At 39.6% G+C, this 21,802-nt stretch overlaps 1 protein-coding gene across 3 annotated transcripts in view; it reads right to left on the bottom strand.

Moving 5' to 3' along the window:
• Window positions 1-21,802, bottom strand: part of Cdh8 (cadherin 8) — a 299,684-nt gene that overhangs the window by 277,532 nt on the left and 350 nt on the right. For all 3 annotated transcript variants that reach the window (XM_090357535.1, XM_090357534.1, XM_090357533.1), the window contains exons 1-2: window positions 21,649-21,802; window positions 6,080-6,529 (exon numbers count right to left, since the gene is read on the bottom strand). The exon at window positions 21,649-21,802 is cut by the window's right edge and continues 350 nt beyond it. In XM_090357535.1, the coding sequence (XP_090213661.1) occupies window positions 6,080-6,331 (252 nt within the window). In that variant the 5' untranslated portion in view covers window positions 6,332-6,529; window positions 21,649-21,802. The remainder of the gene's footprint in view (window positions 1-6,079; window positions 6,530-21,648) is intronic.

Here is a 21,802-nt window from a genome sequence, read left to right as displayed (position 1 = left end):
CAGAAGGAAGGAGCTCAGCTACCCTTGACTTTCTCTCTGCTCTATAAATAACTCTGGCCCCTGCTATGCTGAGTACATATTTTCTTCTTCTGGCTACATACTGGTTCACCCAGTTACTACATCACAGCTCACAGGTGATTTCCTTAGGGAAAATTCCATCCTCTCCCATAACGGGCAAACTTCCTCAGTAGAAATTTAAACAGAATCATATGCCTCTGCCTCAGAGTGCTTATCTCAGTGTTAATGTGATGTGTGTTCCTGTGATTATTTGTCTTATTGTCTGTCTCCTCCTAACAACCCATTAGTTACATGACAAATGACACAGAACTGTGTTTGCTCAGTGCAGAGACATTGTTGGCAATGGAATACTTAGAGGATAATAGATGCTCAATAAATAGCAGTCGAGTGGGCCCCCATCCATCACCCTTCTTACTTACAGCAGAAGGCTTCATGATGACATCAAACTGTCTACCAAAAAGACTGCATGCCTCTTTTAACAGTAGGCCTATGTTTCAAGATTTATCGAAAACGACCACAAGCCTCCCTACACCACCCCCCTCTCCCACCTTTCCTAAGACCAGAACAAATAAGCCTATTTGGGTTATGATTCCCAGGGGTTACTTTCTCTGTTCTCAGCCAGAATTTCCAGAGAAAGCCGATATTGCAAGTGTGTGATGACTCTGAAAGCTTGCTGTGTCGTGACCATGTTCTGCACACATTCGTTCCACAGAAAGCTAGAGGCAGGACGTGAGTCACCTTGTACGACTTCTGCCCTGCAGAGATTTAGAAAGAAGTTGGGAGATAAGGTGTTGTGGCTGGAAACTTGTTTTTACAAAGATGATCCCGCTTCCTCTGTGGGAGAGTTGTGTGTGTGTGTGTGTGTGTGTGTGTGTGTGTGTAAGTCAGTCAATCAGTATAGTAAGATACTTATAGCTCATGCTTATAACTAGAGACAAATTAACCAACCAAAGCTAGAAGTGGAGGTGGTGGAGCACAAGGGGTTGAGTACCAGCCTGGAATGCAAAAACTCAGGGATAACACTCAGGTCCTGAGTTCAAGCGCCACTACTAGAACCAAAATAAATAAATGAATAGATAGATAGATAGATAGATAGATATCAATATTGAATATATAATATAAATTTAAATAAACATTTGTAAATATAAAAATACATTAAAAATTCCTTCTCTAAAGGAGGAATACAATCTAAAGGAAACAATCAAAATCAAAGAAATAATCAGTCAAAAATCATGAGAAGATCAATTTAATAAACATAGGAAGAAGAAAAAAACAGCAAAATACAGGAAATGAAGAGAATGGCAGAAATTATGACACATCTCTCTATAATAACCCTAAATATTAATGGACTCAATTCTCCAATCAAAAGAAGAAAATTAGCAAATTGGATAAATAAGACCTAGCTATTTTTTTGCATTCTGGTTTTGGTTATTATTTTATTAAATGTTCCACTATTTATGATATCTTTTAATATACTATATCTATTGAGTAAATAAAATATATCAATTTCTGATCTTAGAAAAATTCTAGATACAGACATTTGCACAAAATAACACACTTTTATAATATAATCATCAAAAACATCATAAAGGCTATCCAGCTAAATTATTATAAGAGGAAATAGCCCTATTATAAAAAAGAGAAGAAGAAGCACAGTTCCAGGCATAGGGTTTTTTATTTCCTCCACCACCCCACAAAAAATAGCACCTGGCAGAACAAATAAAACAGACGGAGGGGAGAGAGAGAGAGAGACTGGATAGCAGGCATAAGGGAGACACTGTGTCCTCCAATAAAGAAAAAAAATAATTATTTAAATTCATAGCTGGCCTAGAACATGAAAATTAACACATTGCCCTATTTATTAAGAAAAAATAAAGGACACTGGTGGATCATGCGTGTAATCCCAAACTACTGAGGAGGCTGAAATTTGAGGATCATGGTTCAAAGCCAGCCAGGACAGGAAAATCTATGAAGAAACTTAACCTCCAAGTTAAAATCAAGAAAGCTTGAAGTGGAGCTGTAGCTCAAGAAGTAGAGAGTTAGTTGTGAACAAGAAAGCTCAGGGACAACACTCAACTTCTGACCTCAAATTCCACTTCCTCTCATCCCCCTCCCCCCCACCCAATGCCATTTATACTCAATGTAATTGAGCTTGTATGGCTCTATGAATCCCTTCAACATTTGACTGGATCATTCCCTGGTGTATTTATGCAAAATATTTCTTGAAGGCTTCCTACATACATTGATGTTCTAGGATCTGGAATGTTTAGTGAAGGACGGAGGTAATAAATATTTTCTTTATGGAAGTTACCTCTTACCAAGAGACAAATCAAAAACATAAGATAGTGTCCATTCAATAATGACCATCAGGAAGAAGAAAGAAAAGGTAGTATTGAATAAATCAGGAGATAAGCTGTATTTGAGACATAATAGATAGGGGTGGCCTATATAAGAATGGGCATTTTTTTCTTCATTCTAACTCAAGAGGAAATTCACAGCCTCACATTGCTTCTGACCAATGAGGTGTTCCCTCACATCTCTGTGTTCCATGACATCACATGAAGACTTCTGCCTGACTGGAGCATCTCACTTGTCTACCAGACGGAATGCCAGGCACCTTCCCTGGGAACAGCAAATCCCTTTCAACCAGAGCAAATGAAGGGACTTCCCTTTGGATTTCTTGAGTTCACCTAGACCAAAGATTGTCATCATGTTTATCCATTGCTCCTACTAGACACACACACACACACACACACACACACACACACACACACACACACACACACACACGGAAGAATGCCATGATGGCTACACTGAGCAGGGATTGACATTTATTTATTCTTAAAACTCCTGTGAATCTTCCTTGTATAATTCTTGTAAAGATTTCATAACTTTTCCTTGCGTTACCAAACAGAAAGTCACACCCACCCCCACCCCCCCACACACACACAAATCAATACTCCAAGCTCCACCTCTAAGGTTCAGATTCTTTCTCAGCATGCAGCAATACCAATACGTAAAAAGAGACAGAGACCAGGGATGATGTCAGAGTGTGTGCACCTCTGATCAGCCAATCACTTGAATGCCAGCTCTGACCTTGAGCTTGAACCTAGCCAACTAGGTCCGAAGCCCACACCATGGTGGTTCACAGGGGAGCTTTTTAAAGAGCATAAATAACTAATGCTTCTCATCTGGTTCCTGGGGAGAAGCACGGTGATGGAATGGGTTTAAAGAGTCTGATGTGGATGAGTGTGCACAGAGATAAAACACTGTCAAGTGCCCGGTGGGCACCCTGATAGAGTCATACCTGCACTCAGCCTTACTCATAATTTGCAACAGTCACCTGAAATACATTTTTAGCTTTGCTACAGCCAAGACCCCCTCACAGATAGGGCTGTCATAATTCAGGAGCAATTTTCTTTAAAGGGAAAAGTATATGAGTAGAAATATGTGCAGAAAGAGTCCTAAGAAAATAAGTTGTATGCTGACTTAATAATTGTTTGATTAATTGGCCTTAGATTGGAACAAGTGTATGGGATAATTCATGAACAATGTTTTTTTATTTTTGTTTTTGTTTTTTTTTTACTTAGACCCAAGGGCATGCTGGCCATTTCAAAAATCCCTAGGATTTCTTTCACTCAAAGAAAAACATCTTCAGTATTACAAAATCAATCAGGGAGGCCCAATATCTGGCTCTTTGCTTCTATCTCAATTATTTCATTTAAGGAATAAAGGCAAAGCAGACATCAGATTCAGAGTCCAAAACAAACCTGGATTTGATTGCTATGTATTTTTTTAATTCAGATAAGAACAAAGGTATGCTCTCCTGAGCACAGTTTGTTCACTTGCTTACATTATTCAACACATATCCAGAGTGATATGCCGACATATGAGGATAAGTAGAAGAAAGAGACAGTTGTTAGCCAGCCATTAAAAACAAATGCATCTATTTCTAGGATTTTATATGGAATAAAAAAAGGTTACTTTCAATCTAACTAAAGAAATTTTAAATATACAAAAGTAAACAAATTTAAGTACTTTTCCTTTTTATGCTCAATAGTTCAAGTACAAGTTATCAACTCTGAGTCCTTATTTGCTAGTACATAATTGAGGACAGTCTTAGAAATATCTGGTAAGGCTGGGCTCTAGTGGCTCATGTCTATAATCCTAGAGATCTGAGGATGTCGGTTCAAAGCCAGCCAAGGCACTAAAGTCTGTGAGACTCCTATCTCCAATTAACCACCAGAAAACTGGAAGTGGCACTGTGGCTCAAGGAGTAGGGCAGTAGCCTTGAGCTGAAGACCTCAGGGACAAGCACCCAGGCCCAGAGTTCAAGTCCCATGACCGACCAAAAAAACAAACAAGAAAAGAAATACCCAGTAGGATTTGGAAGCCAATTAGATCTTGTATTAGTTTTGTAGTCTTGGTTTAGTTTATCAATTCATCAGTTTCTTGCCTCAGTTTTTCCATCAACAAAAATGATAGCTGGTCAAAAAGCCCATATGTCCTGAGCGCAGTCGTGGGTTGCACTCTGTAATCAGCTAGGATAAAATTTCTGCAGGGAAATATACAAAGAGTCACATTACTGGGTTCTACTATGACTCTAAACAGCCTCTAGCAGTTCTACCACCTATAGCGGTTCCAAAATTACCAACAAAATAATAGTAATAATTCACAGAATTTGTTTTGTATGTATGTATGAGAAAAAGATTACAAACCTCTTTGATACACCCATTTTCTATGTTTGTGTGTGTATGGGTATACATAGTTATACATGTATATCTACACATAAATATAACCATATGAGGGGTGGGATAACTATTACTAGGATAAATTGGCCCAGTCAAATATTTTTACAATAGTGTCCACAAAATAATTAACCCTCAATATTGGCCAGCATATGAATTCTTAAAAGCAAAGGTCATTGTTTTGTTAATAGATTCCTATGTGCCAAGTATAGTAGTACATGGCGTATTGAAAGGGCTCAATAAAGATCAATGTAATGACTCATGATAATTCTGTTTCCAAGCTGTCTCCATTCAACAGTAATGAGAATGATATCAAATGACTCAACTTAATCATTGAGAAAGCTTAATTTGATTTGTAAAACATTAAGGTAGTTAGTGTAATGCCATCAAAAATTCTGAGGGAAACCAGGAGTTAATACTAGTCTTGATGATCAATATTCAGTTCTCTTGTTATTCTTCTTTTCAATCATTATCTTTGGGAAATGAATGATACTGATGTGATTCATTCCTGAATTTCACTTGCAAGTGAAATCAGCCATTGGCAGCGTCATTATTAAAATTCTACATACAATGATAGCATGCTTCAAAATTAAACAACCCCCCCCTAAAAAACAGAACAAATATCACCCTCATGCCCTCCCTCAACACGCCCCACGCCACCCCACATCACACAGATTCAAATACATGCATACAAGGGAAAACTAAAATTCTAATTTTCATTCTAATATTTCAGTCCACTGACAATGAATGAAATGATCATACCCCACATAGCTTTTCCAATTGTAATACCACACCCTGTAAAGAATCTTACCACAATCTTCACTCTCTCCAGTCTAAGGATTAAACCAAAACAAAAGGAAAGGAAAACAAGAAAAAAAAATCTTTGTACAATAGTAAATATATCACATTGAAACAAAAGGAAACAAAATAGTGTCTAAATGATGGATGTAGTAGGAATTAAAACTTAACAAAAATGAACAGCTTTCCAAGTACTATTCCCAGTACTACACACTAGAGAACAGGTTTGGCAGAAGAAGCCTTCAAGGAATAGTTTGGCATTACTGGAGTATTGTGTTGCATTGTCCTTCTAAGCAGGTGGGATGGGTTTTCCCTAGAGGACCATAAAAATCTTCATCTTCCTAAAGAAATCAACAGGTTAACTACTGGGCCATCTGGTTGAAAGTATTTAGAAGTAAGCATCTCAAAAACTGTGGGGAGGCAGATGTTAAATATCTCACGAACCTGAACAGTTCCAGCAATTGGGATCTGAACAAAATAAAATTCAAAAAACAAATATAAAATCAGAAACTTACCCGGCCAACAAGAATCGGTTCAGGTCCAGAAAACTCTTCCAGGACAAACATTTGATTCCAAACCCAGCCTCTTTTGGAACGGTTCAAAATCCGCTCTTCTTCCCTCAGTCGGTTTAGTTCCAAAGGAGATCCACTCATTAGAACTTGAGATGGATTCACGGGAGCCATGTAAAGGCATGGGGGAAAAGTGATCCATAATATTATTAATGGAGTCCAGAGATCCAAGAGCATTTCTGCTAGCCGTTCTGGCATGGTCCCACCAGTGAAACAAATCACCACGAAAATGAGACAATTATTTGTTTTGTCTCCGGTCTGTAGCCTTCCAATTCATCATTCACTGAGGAGAGTTTACTTACAGCTCTGCCACGTGTTTTGAGTACAGGAAACAGACATCATCTATGCAGGGTTTTTAAGACTACAATCCATTGGCTTTCCTTTGCTTTGCAACCTCTGCAAGGAAAAGACAAGGAGGGAGAGAGATAAGGGTTCCAGTGACACAGACTTTAAAACAAAATCCATGCTTTCTGCAAAAAGAATAAAGGAAAAAAGCACCAAAGTGAACAATACTGCTAATGCCAAAAACTCGAGTTAAGAAAATAATCTGAAGAATTAGACCAGTGAGCTATAATGTTCTTTTTAAGATTTGTGTCGGTTTTAATGTTTCAAAATGCTTTAAGCAATAGAAATGTTCTTATCCCATCCCTTTCTCTTAATTTTTTCTCTCTTCCTTTCAGCCTCCCATCTGGAGTAAAATGTTTCCCTCCCTCAATCTTACAGTCCCTATGTCTCTGTTTTAGATTCTTCTTTGAAATAGAAGTCTGGGTACATGTAGAGTAGAGTCAAATCTTTCTCTTTTTCATCCTTTCATAAACGTGTTTAAACATAGGTGAACTATGAACTTGGAGAAGGAATTACTCTCTAATGAATGCATTTTAAACAGAAATGAGAATGAGAAGGGGATTTTACTCAGGTTTTATCATCTCAGTGCCAGTACCCACCACGAAAACTGGCCAAGGCCATAATGCAATTCTCAGGGTGCTGATAATAAGAGAATAAAATTAGAACCCATCTGGAGAAGGAATTCTATAAAGTTTAGCATATAGGCAATAATCAGGACACTGTCAGGCCTACTATGCTAACGGTACAGTTGAACAGAAGGTGTAAATTGTGAAAACCTCCTTTGTGAAATAAAATATGCTAGAAAATGATTTCTAACTGAAGAAATTCAGAGGAAACAAAGATGGATAAAATAAATTCCCTATTACCTGATGTGTCAAATACCTTTTTTGCTTACCATCAGCATAGCAAAAAAGTGTTTCTTCCTCCCAAAAAATATTTTAAGGAAATAATGCTGAGAGAGACAGAGAAAGAGAGAGAGAGACATAAATACACAGAAAGAGACAGAAACAGAGACAGAGAGACTTTAGATTAAATGGGAAAATAATTCCTCAGGACACCATCCAGAGCAGTTTGGCTCAGGAAATATATAATAGGGTAGGAAACCTTTCACCTCTAAGTCCCTGGTTCCAAGCTGGCTCAGAATGAGAAAAGACAAGAAAGTCATTAAACTTTACTTGGGCTGGTGAGTGGCCGTTGTGAAGGCAACAAAGAGACAGACACGGACTCAACTATTAAATACTGCAGTATCTGAGCTAATGAAGTCGTGAACAGCACCTAGCTGCCCCACTGTTTCTTGGCTCAGCTCAATCACTGGGACTTTCACTTGGAAATGACCCCACCCAGATGAATGACAAAGGGAACCAAGGAAAACAGTGGCTGTTTTGGAAATGGAAAGAAACAGCTTTGAATAGGGAACAACTCAGAGAAAGCAGTCCTGAACTATGTCTTCTCCTTTCCCTAAAATCTAGCACCATACTAAGGAATCAAGTCTTCCCCAAAGACTTCCTTTCAGCTTTTCAGCCCCGTGAAATTACAGAATGTTGCAACCTTTGGAAAACAGATAGCAAAACACACAAAAAGTGCCAGGAGTTTGGCCTCGTGGTAGAGTGCTTGCCTAGCATGCACAAAGACCAAGGTTCGATTCCTGGCTACCACATACGTAGAAAAAGCCAGAAGTGCTGCTGTAGCTCAAGTGGTAGAGTTCTAGTCTTGGGAAAGTCCAAGGACAGTGCTCAGTGCCCTGAGCTCAAGCCCAGGACTGGCAAAAATAAGTAAACAAATAAATATATAAATAAATAAAGGAATTTCTAAATATCTGTATATATATATATATATATATATTTCCCCAATTGTCATTCCACTTAATTCAAAGGTCTTCATGCCGTGTCTTTGGCATGCTATATCCTTTCCTAGAGATAGGCAGGGAGATGCTAAGAAAACATTGGAATATTCTGGACATTGTCTGCTGGAAGCAACAGACATAGAGTTGAATCACAGCTTTCCTTACTGGACTCCTTCTGTAATGACAGATGGGATACTCAGAGTGTCTAGGCTTCAGTTTTCTTATTGTAAAATGACAATGATCATAATTCTTAGCTTACAGGGCACTAAGAGTATGAATGACCATCAAGACATGATAAGAAGTAGCCCAAACATGACAAATACTCAACAAACTGTAATGCTTGGCTTAGGTCAAGACAGATTATGAAAGTAGTAGTGACAAAGGAGCAGAAGCAAATGGTATGGTTTGTACAATTTCTGTTGCAGGTAGTCAAGGTACTGGAGTGACACAGGTGCACAAAATGTTCCCTCATGTAGCATGATGGAGGGAGGATTGAGGTGCAGCAGAGATGATGCAGAACTCATACTGGGAAAGGCAGGTAAAGTTGGAGCTGAACCATTTCCCCAGATAGTAAGATGTTCCTAACCACAGTGCCTCAGCCTAAACTGTTCTTGGATTCAAGGGACTTGTTTTCTCTAAATATACCTGCTGTACATTATTTCCTCCCTTCTGCTCAAGTTCCTTGAACTTGTCCCAAGTTCTACAGTTGGTGTGAATTGTAGTCCTTTCCCATATGACTTATAAAACTAGACATTAACTTATATGAAGTATCTCCAAAATAATGATAATAATATGACTCTGGCTTGTTCAGAGGACCAGATAAGGAGGTCATGCTGCTACTGCAGTTAGGATAAGATGGGATGCTAAGCACGTAAATTTGGATCAAACACTTTTCCTAGTCCATCCTGTGAATTATCTGTGAAATAAGAAAGATGAATCCCAACTGAAATTCCTACTATACACTTCCTGTTTGGAAACTGCCCCTCTGGCACTTAGTATAACACGACAGAGATCTGGTGTCAACACAAAATGGTAAAAAAAGAATCAACCAATTCAGAAGATGTCAAAGGGAAAAGATATTTCAGATAACCAAATGGAGAGGAATAACATCATTAAACTAATCCAGGATCTCTGAGTGTATCATTTCATGCCTGAACTCAGAGGAAAGGAAAAGAAAGGCTCTGCATTAAATTTATACACCCCCTAGAATCAGGTAAAATATAAAAACAAACCTAAAGCAATTTTGTACAATATATTAGTTCATTCATTAGAATGAATAAAATAATGAAGGAATATGGGTGTAACTATTGTCTTCACATCTTGAAGTTAAGTAAGGATTGCAATTCCTTATTGGCTAGTGCTTGAAATTAAGGCAGAGAATTCATGCAATGACTTGTTCAAGGAACCTCTCTGGTTAGGACAAAACCTAGGTAATATAACTCCAAAATTCATACGATGATCCCCTTTCTCATTATGTAAATATTTGATCCTCCTAGAGGATGTATTAGTCATTGAGAATACAAAGGCAACCCTTCTATTTTCAGAAAGCAAGATATCTAGCTGTCTAACTGGCCAAGATAAAAGAAGCATATCATTACGGTATTAGGGGATGCATTGTCTTATGAGAGCTAGGAGAACAAATAGCTATGACATGCCACTCATTATGACAGTATTCAAATCTTGGAGAAGGTGTTATTATGTTGCTAGGAAGGAGTTAACCCACTCAAGAGGGATTCAATTAGAAGGGAATTTCAATTGGAGCAAAATCACAAAACTTATCCAGGCTCTCCCAGTGCCATTATAACCTAAGGTAATTGTCAAATTATTTTTCAGAAGAGTCACCTAGATCCTAATTAGTCTATCTTTCTACCTTATCTATCAAACTCACCCTGGTAATCCTCTCTATCTTGTCCCTTACCAAACAGTCTCACTTTGTGAAGGGGTTGTTAGATTTTTCAAAGGAAAATGGAAGGCCACGACGTGTCACAGAAAGAATGTGGAATTTTTCAGTCTTCATAGGAAAATTAAGGTGGAAGGCAGGGCTGTGATTTCCCTGGTTCCCTGGAAGATGTGTGGAAGAGAAAGCATCTCAGTTCAAGTGCAAAACATTTTACTCTCTTGTTCAAACACACCATCAAACACAACCACTTCTTCTGTTCACCAACTTTTTAGAACTGAAATCCTCCTATATTAACTCAGAACACTTTTAGCCAATTCTTGGACTTTCCTCTATTATTAAATCACAATTTACTGAAGTGAGCTGAGTTAGTTTCATGTAGCGGAAAGCCAACATCATTTGCTATAACAGAATATACTGGTAAAACCTCAAGATTAATAGTAAGGAGATAGTCAATGCCAGTGCCTCATGCTTGTCATTCTTTCTACTCAGGAATCTGAAATCTAACCGTGGCAATTCAAAGCCATCTAGGCAGGAAAAACCTTGAAGCTCATCTATCCTACAAAACTCCAGAGGAGTAGCTGTACCTCAAATGGTAGAGTGCTAGCCTTGAGTGAGAAAGCTCAGACACAACACTCAAGGTCTGAGCTCAAGCCACAGGATTGGCAATCACACACACGCAACCACACTCATGTGCACACACACACACACGTATATATCTGTGTATGTATGTATATATATATTCACCTACCTACTCTTCAATATAACTCAACCAGTATTGTTCTTTTATTGTATTATCATCATTCACATTGTAGAGATAAGCAAACTGATACTTAGAATGATGTGTGTGTGTGTGTGTGTGTGTGTGTGTGTGTGTGTGCAAACTAGGTGTCTCAAACCTGAGGAAATTTTTGTATTTGATAAAAAGAAAGATCAGTAATGGTTAAACTGACAAAAATAATTCACAAATTATTCTCTAAATGAAAAGAAGGCATCTATTTTGTAGTGTTTTTAAATTATCATTAGAGAAGTGCTTCCCCTCTGACCAATTTGAAACTTACAAAGCAGTCACTCATCAGCTCTGCAAAGTGCTGAAAATTGAACCATCAACCTTTTGAAGTCAGAGAAAGATTTAATTCTAGCGTCGCCGCCCACTGTAATCGTCTCAAAAATTAATATGCATGCAGATCATTTAGCAAAAATGCAGATTAATATCCAGTCAATGCTAGAAGAGAACTGATTTCTGATTAGAAATGCAGAATGTAATGAAGATGCCACTAATCTGAGGACCATGCTTACAGAGGATAGAGACTGGAAATAAGAGCTGCTCTTAGTCTAGACTTCCTTGAGATTTGTGGAAGGAGCCAGTGGTAGGGGTGGGACGCAGACACTTTCTCTTCAATGTCTTTTAACATCGTTCCCATGATTACCTAGCAACTCTGAGCTGCACACAGGAGTCAGCAAGTCCAAGTGACCTTGAGAAACTGAACTAAGGTGAAAGGATATAGGGGGCTTTTCTATGATGGCACAACCCTCTCCCTGTACTCACGTGTGTGTGTGTGTGTGTGTGTGTGTGTGTGTGTGTGTGTGTGTGTGATATAGAGGAAAACTGTCCACTTAACAGATGTGTTCAAATCCACACTCACACTATCAGTCAGTGAGGAAGATTATTATTGTGATCTTCCATTACAGAGAAGTGGAATTCTACTGTGATCATGAGAATGCTGCCATTTATATGTCTGCATCTCTACCATGACAGAGTCTAATGTGATCCTCTTAGTCTATTGGCCAATTACTCTCAGCTTTATAGGAATTCTTGAGATGCAATCAAATGTGATGTCAGTGTTATGAGAATTAATAAATGTTGTGAATAGTTGCTGCATACACAAACTTCTTAACTCTCTGAGAAGAAATTAAGCAAGGTTGTAAAGCTTGAGCAAAAGGGAAATCAATTCGTTTTTATATCTCCCAACCACAGAATGGATGTTATATGATAATGCTGCCTGGTTGATTTATATCTCCCGATTGACATGGGGAGCTTTTAGCCTCTCTGAAAGAATATAATATAAAAGAATCTTTAAATTGCCCCCAGTATAGAATATATTCTTCTGGATAAGATACATTCAATCTGGTGTTCCTGCTCCATGGATGAGAGATAGAGCTAATTATTACTGAGTGGGTCTTGCTCTGTTGTCATCAATGTTTTCTGTTAAGGTGAATTCTCAATCCTCAGACATGCTAAATCATAATGTAGAAACATACTATACCATCAGTTTTATAACCAACACAAATTAAAAGTTCCAAATGAGGAGATATATGCTGATAGCTGAAGTTTAAAACAACATCACCACCACCAACAAAAACAGGCTCATACAGTTTTTTCAGGAATCCAGGAGATTACTGTGGTTGACAGGAAATTATGCTTTTATTATCCATTGGACTTAGTGGTCACACTATTTTATGGGAGCAAAAATGACACACAGGGCTGGAGAGTTTCTATTAAAAAAAATGTTTCTGACCTTGAATTTAGAACCATTAGCAGCCTGCTTCAAAACAGCTAAATGCACACTGAATTCAAAGTGATATTTCAGGAATGAAGGGACTGTAATTCAGCATGTGTCCAGTGCAATTCAAGGAAAGCCCTGGGTGACTGACGCTGCATAGGTAAGGATAGCTTTTGAGTTTTAGAATGGAATTCTTGCCTGTGTTCAAACATAAATAACACTAAGGGATCGTTTTTTTCCTGGAGTCCAAAGAATGCCCTGATGAGATTCCTTTGGTACAAAGGGATTTCAAGATATTTTATGGGCACAAATAGTGTTTTCATTTGCCCCTTTATTCTTATACCAAAACACAACAGTTTGGGTGATATTTTTTACATCAAAATCCAACCAGATGTCAATATGTCCATGAACACACCATTTGCTTTTTTTTATTCACATATAACTCTTGTAACTTTCTGTTACTGAAATGTTTCCTTTAAAAAAAATGTAGTCTTTTTCTTTCTTCCTTGTATAATTGCCCCAAACTTTAGCAAAACAAACAAACAAACAAATGCTGTGTCTTTGTGCAAGAAGTAGTTCAAAATTTTATTCACCTATCACATAGTATCTTCTCTACATAGATTTCAGAATGGGATAAAAAAAGACTGAGAAAAGACAAGAAAGTCAAAATAAGGCTCCCTTCTCCAGGTTAACAAGCAAATCTGTATTTCTTAAACATTCTTGGAATCACAATTTTATTTAAGATCATGAGGGTGTTAATGATTCTGCTGGTCTTTCTTAAAGTACTGACATTCTTCCCTAGAAGGTAAAACATTTCTTCTCCTATGAATTACAGAGCCAGTGATAAAAGGAAGCTGCTCTAGAACTTTGCTTCCTTGGCTAACCTGAATCACACAGGCAGAACTGGATAACCAAAGGCCTCATGCTTGAAAATAATTCAGCTGACCTTTAAAGTCATATCAACCAATCAGGATAATTGGTGGTATTGGGAACAAACCATCGGTGATTCAGGAGATAGTTGTTAAGAGTACTGGTATCAGAATTCAGTAGATAGAGTATAAATCACAGCTCTGACATTCATGAAAGAAATGACACAGGCACTTGGAGTCATTGAGGAAAGGGATAGTCTGTGTTTCCTACTACCAGCGAGGATTGAAGAAAAAAGTCTTTAAACACAGCATCGTGTAGCAACCACATTTGCTACTGTCACCAATGTTCAACAGAACAATGACTCCATTTTTTTAAAAAAATTACTTTATTCCAGTCTCTTTCTTTGTACACCAAGTGGTGTAGGGAATCCAATGTAATGAATAAACTTTTGTGTTTTTGCTTTAAAAAAGATATTGGCATGAACCCAAAATGGGTAGAAATTACTTAACATTAATATGAATATTTCTTCTTACTTACATCTAATACACAATTAGTGACTGAAAAGTTTTACTGTTTCCAAAGGGTTATATTATTACATATTAAACCCAATCATGTCTCTTCTTCTTATGGGTAAGATGATATTTTTTTCCTCTTTTTAATAACTTTCTTTGGCTGAAAGAACAAAGTGCAGACAGTATCTGTAACATGCTCACCCTGTTCACTTGTAATCAATCTGTAATCATCACCTAAAATCCATGCTTTGCTATCTCTTTTTTTTTTATAGGGGAAGTAGCTCCTCATTTCAGAGAAAGAGAGAAGAGAGAGAGAGAGAGAGAGAGAGAGAGAGAGAGAGAGAGAGAGAGAGAGAGAGAGAGAGAGACAGACAGACAGAGAGAGACAGAGAGAGACAGACAGAGAGAGACAGAGACAGAGAGACAGAGAGAGACAGACAGAGAGAGACAGAGACAGAGACAGAAAGAGCAGTCTAGATTCCAATAGTAAATCCTTTTCCAAAAAGATTCGACACCATTTTGTAAATTGATTTTAAACAACTTTAGCACAGTTGGCAATAGTTAGAAATCAACTTCTCTTTTTACATTTAAGAAATAAGAAATGCCAGGTCTCTGGTGGCTCATGCCTGTAATCCTAGCTTCTCAGGAGGCTGAGATCTGAGGATCTGAGTTTGAAGCCAGCTCATGCAGACATTTTTTTTTTTTGCCAGTCCTGGGTTTGAGCTCAAGGCATGGGCACTGTTCTTGGACTTTCTCAAGGCTAGAGCCCTTACCACTTGAGCCACAGCACCATTTCTGGCTTTTTTCTATATATGTGGTACTGAGGAATTGAACTTGGGTCTTCGTGCATGTCAAGTAAGCAATCTACCACTAGGCCCAACTTTGAGCCCATGTGTAGACATTTTTGCAAGAGTTCATCCCCCAAATAGCTCAAACAGAGTTGGAGGAGGAGTTCAAGTGACAGAGTGATATTGTAGCAAACATGAGATTCTGAGTTCAAACACAGCACAACCAAAAATTTAACAAATGAAATGAAAGGAGAAAAAATAGAAATGAGAAAATGGTCAATTAAGTTATCTCACATAAACTAGGGCTACAAGATTGCTTATTGTGAAATTGAACGGCAGCCAATATCCCAGAATAGTAAGTTAAGATTTTGCAATTATGTGACAGAGCCATTAGTAGTACATGTTCATGTGTGGCTTACTGTGGTCCGTTCAGGTTTCAAAGGCTACATAATTTAAAAATGACCCATGACCATGGTAATATGAACTATAAACATAGATGTTATATAGGTAGACAGATAGACATTTGATTTTAAAAAAATATACTGTGTTATCCTCATAATGTATAGTTCCTAAAAAATTATAGGACCTAATTGTGGATATTCTAAAATAAGTATATTATCTTCCATTACTATACTGGAGAGACTCTGAAAGATACCTAAAGGCACAGGGTTTTTTCTACTTTTTTAATTACAATCAGCTTGATTAGTTTGCGTTTTCTGAACAATCCTATTTTGAATGTGGACATTAAGTTAAATTTTATTCGTCAAGCTCAGACAGTAATAGACAAAGAATGAAGTGTGCCCTTGTAATTTTCATGTCAGATTTTGGAAATGAGATTGCCTGTGTAAGAAAGGAAATTATTTCCCCATCATATTTGTGTCTGTCTCTCTATGTACTTTTATGACATTTGTGACACATCACAAATCAAATCATCTTATTATGAATTCCTCTATCTGGTAACACCAAAAAATATACAAGCTTAGGTGAATATTGTTATAACTGTTAATAGAAAACAAATATAATACGACTATTTCACATAATGATGTTTTCAGGGAAGATGAAGATTTCATTTGCTATTTCTTCTCCATATATTCAACACATTTAAGATATAGCTTCAACACGCATGAACTATCAATAACTATATCTACAAAAGCATCTCATTATGGACTATGTGTCTCCTTTGTGCATGTGTGCAGGCAGATACTCTGCTGACTAAAAGCAACATAAAGAAATAAATGCTCAGTATTAAGTATGTAAGGTCTTATCTAAGTGAGTTTGATTACAGAAAACTAATAAAGCATTCTCTAATTAAGAAAAAAAGAAGACATAGGAGATTATCTTCAGAATCTACCAAGACTTCACTTTACACAAAGTTAAAATGTACTGCTTCATTAAATATTCTCAAATATACATGCATATATGAGATGAAGAGCAAGATTCATTCAGGGGCAAAGAGTGGAAAGAAGTTCTTCTCAAGTTATTATTAGTATTATTTTGGGGGCTGTTACTGGGACTCAAACTCTTTACCTGACACATTAGCTCAATGGCCAGCTCTCTTCAAACTGAGCCATACTCCTACATTTCAAGTGACTTTTTTAAACCATATTCCAACCAAGGAAAATGTGCAAAAGAGTTTCTTGTAGAATAATTCCACGATGAAAACATTTCCCCCCCATTCAAGGACATGTGGCATAAGAACAATCTGATACAACTGACACCTTGGAGTTAATTCTTGTATTTGCAAGACTGACTTGCGTCCTTTTCTTATATTCCCATATCATTTTAAAAATGATTGCTGAAGGAGAAAATAATGCTTTGCAGAAGATACACAAAGGTTGATTTTTTTAAAAATCGAGAAAAAGCTGTGTCTACAAATAGACTTGGGAAGATTTACGAAATGCCTGGAGAGAAAGTTGGGGAAGGGAAGTCTCAGCATTGAACTTTGGATATGATTGTGTTCCTTTCCTTTAATAAAAATAGCTTAGAGAAGACAGAGGGGCCTAATCTTTGCTAATTTATTAATGCATTAAATAAATGATTGCTGGGCATTAACTCTGTACTTGGCCCTGAACCAACCAACCTTCTGGCATTTGCAATCCTCTTTAGCAATGGGGAGGGATGTAGGGGAAGGAAAATGGATAAAGTTTGTAAATTCAACCTTTATTGTTTTATGATACTTTCCAGACAGAAAAAAAAATCACATCTCTACATTCCTACTCTATCAAAAGAACTTAAAATAAAACCAAGATGTGTATAGGCAAAAAGGTGGTTGATGTTTATGATAAGGGATACCTCTTGACATTTTAAAACTCATGAAATAAAAGCTTGGGATATGATAGAAAAAGGAAATAGGACTTTGTGCTATGTCACAGACCAGTGATGGAGATTTTCGTTAGGAACCACGTATGAGAGAAGAATCAAAATGGCATCCTTTGAACTTATTTCTTTTCTGACCTTTCGAAGTTGCCAGGTTCAACTAATTTTCTACTCGTGGTTACATCTGAAGTGGGTTCCAGGGACATGAACCAACAGTTCAGGGGAAAAGAGTGTGCATCCCAATTTTCTGTTTGAATGAAAGAAAAATGGATTCATATCTCCTTCATTAATTAAGCATCTATCATATCAAATATTGGCTTTTCTGCACCAGGGGAAAAAATAACTATGAACTTGTGGGATTCTGGGGAGAAATTTCCACCAGGAAAGACATCCCTTAAATAAATTGATCACTGAGGCAATTGAGAAGGCATATTGAAACTCATATTGAACTCTCATATTGAAGCAATAAATGAGTTAACTACCTGGGCACACTTTCAAGAAGTAAGCTGCTTGTGTTTTGTGGTGTGTGTGTGTGTGTGTGTGTGTGTGTGTGCGTGTGCTTCTTGATACATTTCAGGAGCTGTAAGAATCTGCTTTGGTTAATATCAGTATTCTGAAATCTATGTTAGGAGTGTTTCCCTAAACTTAAATCAAAGTTCATTTCATTGTATTCAATAATGCCAACAGAGCTTAACAGAAAACACCAAAATGAAAACTATGTGGCTTCTTCGCTCTCTCCACCTCATTGAGTAACTTTGTGCTAAATATAAGATTACTGAAACCAATGTCAGCAGCATCACTGAGCATAATATTTTCAAAAGGAAGTATTGGGGCTCTCTGTAGCAATAATTGTAATGTGACCCAGAATATGCTTGTCTCTTGATCTGTCAACTATAAAGCTTTGGTGATGGACCACACAAGCAGATGGAAATGCCAGTTCAATGCCACTTTACTCACTGGACACTTTTGGTTTTTCATGAAACATTTGCTCATAGAGGAATGTTGATAAAGCCATGGGAGATAAAGCACTCCTGAGTAGAAAAATACAGATCAGTTTTTCTTAAAGCTTTAATTTACTAATACAGATGAGGTTTTCTGAACAGTTGTCGAAATACAATCTTGTTCCTCTCCACATCAAGAAACAATGACAAGCACCTTAGAAAGCAAAACCTGCGCTACAAATTCTATAATGTACATGTTCTCCTTATTCTTTAGTTGTTTTTTAAATTTTATTTTACGTTGTTCTAACTATCTGGTCCTCTAGGAACATCAGACCTATATCTTTGCTTAGTTTTCAGGAAATGTTACATTGTAATTATATTTATAAACTAGTGGTCTACTTCATCCTGCTGAGCAAATGTGATGGTTTTCTGTTAGTTTTGTCTGATATTGACAGAAAGCAGTTTACCGGTGGCTCCCCAACTGTGTGCAGTGCTAAATCAAGCCCTTTAGTCAAATACTGCCTTGACCATGGTTTTATATTTTGTAAAAGTCAAGTAAAATTATTTTCCGAGGTAAGGCCATCCTTTCCTTCAGGATTCTTAGGGGAACAGTAGATAAATGGGGCTACTTGTCTAGCAATGGCTGTTTCAGTGTGATCTGTTCTTCAGCCAATTCGTACAACATTGGGAACTTAGGCAAGGCATCCCAACACCAGCAATGCAGAACTGAAACAATATGGTCTTGGGTGCAGAGAGTCATGAATCATCTGGAGTCTGGAGGGTTTCATGAGACAATAAGTCATAAAGCAGGATGATTGATTATTAGTAGCAAAGATCATTAGAAATCTAAGATCCAATTTGAATAAGAGGATGAACAAACTTTGCAGAGCAGCACTGCGATCCATATTATAAACACAGATTTCAGAAATAGCTGGCCAATGACTCTAAAACACTTGGCTGCTTTTGTGATACTCTCCTGGCCAATGCGGGAATGGAACCAAGAGCAAGAACAGCCCTGAGAGTGGTGATCTCCTGAGTTGCTAGAAACACTCCTTCACAGGAGAAATTTCCTTCAACTTCTGATCCTCTTCAGAGTAAAGAGGAAGGAGGAGGGGTGGGGAGAAAAAGGAAAGAAAAGAAAATTAATTCACAAAACTGATTCTTTAAACTCCACAAAGTGATTTGAAATCTTGGATTTTAAATCAAAGCATTTTACTTCCAGCATGAAATGACAATGTGACAAGAAGCTTCACATTTGCGAAAGCCCAGGAGCAGAATATTATTATCGGTATCAGTAGTCACTATGGAGGAAAAAAAACCTAGAATTTCTCTCAACCAGAGAGCTCAGGGAAGTGGAAAAACGTGTCTGGACAAGATGATTATGAAGAACTCCCCACGAGGAAAGAGTAATCTAACCCACAGGATACATCTTTCTTCTCAATTGAAGACTAGTGCTCTCTCTCTCTCTCTCTCTCTCTCTCTCTCTCTCTCTCTCTCTCTCTCTCTCTCTCTCTCTCTCTCTCTCTCTCTCTCACACACACACACACAGAGCAAAACTGAACACGGATGAAAACAGCCAGGGAGACATTTCGGTGATGTTCCATGTTAACGACAAGGCTGATTCTGCATGCAGTCTGAATGGATGGAAATCCCCACTCTCGATCTTACATAAATATCTTTTTTTTTTTCCCCTTAGCCACACACATAATCCTTCACACCCCCCCCCCATTGGAAATGCTCCTAGAATAAAGGCAGAGGTGACAGCGCAGGAAGGGTACCACATCACTGAGATAGCTGTCAGGGGTATTCGACAGAGAACCAGCGCTTGGAAAGGGCCCTGACCGACCCTCGCTCTTCTTTCTGCTGGCCCATGGTGCCAGATGCAAGAGAGAGGACGTGGCTCTGAAATACCTTCTCAAGCATGGGCTGTTTCCCACGGCCAGCCCACAAATACCGTGAAGCCAAATGACAAGAGAAACAGCCCGCTGATAGGATTAGCAGCTCTGCACACCCAGGGATGGTCGGATGGTAACCCCCTAAAGAGGCAACTTGCGGAATTCTTGAGGCAGTCGTGGTAAAGTTGAAAGGGCCCTTCTCTCACTGCCTCTAGCCTGGGTTACAAGCTCAGTCCTGTCATAGGAGCCCAAGTGAGCAGCATGCCAGCCTGATTTTTTTTTTTCCTCTTCCCATTATGGACTAATGTTGTGCGTTTGCAACAATAAACAATGAATGTTGTTTGATTTCTTACAGTTAGCCACTCAAGCAAGCAGCAACTGCTAGTTCCACTCCGCGTGGGCAAATCTAGCCCTTTACGTGACCACTCGGCTCTGTGCCGCCGGGGTGCGGGGTGGGGTGGGGGAAGGATCTACGTCCAGAAAACTTTGAAAATAAAATACATATATGACCAGATTGCGTGGGGGAAGTGTTTGGTCTTGGAGAGGAAAACATTTCTAAAAAAGCAGAGGCGATACATGGAGGATACCTGTTGGTTATCAGCAGTGGCCATGGCACGTTTTCTCCATGCCCAGTCTTGGCTGGAACCCCGGAGAATGGGAAGAGATCCCCTCATGAACCTGTTACGCCCTGCACTGGCATGAACCCCCCCCCCTTTTCTCCTGGTCCTAGGAGGGGCGCCGCCCGCTCTCCCCCCATCCACCCTGGCCTCCAGGATGCGGCACGGCCAGATGACTGCAAGCGCATCTCCAGATTCTGCGGTGTGCAAAGGGGCGAAGGAGGCGTCCCGAGCTCCGGGGGGGCCTCAGGGAGCGCAGCCTGCGCAACCCTGCTTTTTTTTGGGGGGGGAGGGGGTTCTACCCTGACATAGGGCAGCCTTGAGCGAAGCCCCTCAAGTTTGCAGCGGGCACCGCGCCCCCCCTCCACGCCTCGCTCCCCGCCCCCAAGCTGGAGCGGCCACTTGTGGGAAAGCCTGGATCGAGGGGTACGCGCGGCGATGGAGCGGTGGCCGCCCCCCCTCACCCCTGTCCATCCCTGCCACCGGGGTGGTCACCCACGCCTGGGGGCTGCGGAGGTCCAGCCAGGCGGCGATGGCACACGTCGGCCCCGCGTCGTAGGGTGGGCGGCGGGGGGGAGCTTTCCCCTTCCCGCACGGACCCCGCCGAGGAGGCGCGCGCGGGGCTGCGGCGGCGGCGCCAGGCGGCGGAGTCTCCAGGCGACCCCCACGGAGGGAGACAAGCGAGCCGGGAAACCAAAGAGGCACAGCCCGGAGCTCGGCACCCCAGCCGAATCTGCTGGCGGAGCAGTTTGCAAAAATTGCCAGGCCAAATTAATAATAATAATAATAATAATAATAATAATAGATGGTTTCCCCCCCTCCCCGGCCACCTCAACCAAATGGCAAAATACAGAGATAGATCTGAGCCCGCGCCAAGGCAAACCACCCTCCTCCACCATCCCCAGGAAGGGGGATCGGAGGAGGAACCGGGGTGCCAAAGGTGTCCGACCCGAAACTGCCCCTGTCCATGACTGGCAGGCTACGTACCCGTGTGCAGCTCCGCACGGGCGGATCGCAAGCCTCCGGGTTCACAAATGGCTGGAGGGACTCGAGGTCGGTTGCCCAGGGTGGCGAGCGCCGTGCGGTCCCCGCGCGCTGGCCAGGCGCCTTCGGATGGCGTTCATGCCTTCGTGGAGCTGCG

Source organism: Megascapheus bottae, chromosome 24, assembly GCF_031878675.1.
Source record: "Megascapheus bottae isolate mThoBot1 chromosome 24, mThoBot2.hap1, whole genome shotgun sequence".
Taxonomy (NCBI): Eukaryota; Metazoa; Chordata; class Mammalia; order Rodentia; family Geomyidae; genus Megascapheus; species Megascapheus bottae.
Note: the sequence above shows the minus strand (reverse complement) of the source record. Positions and strands in the feature narration are given on the sequence as shown.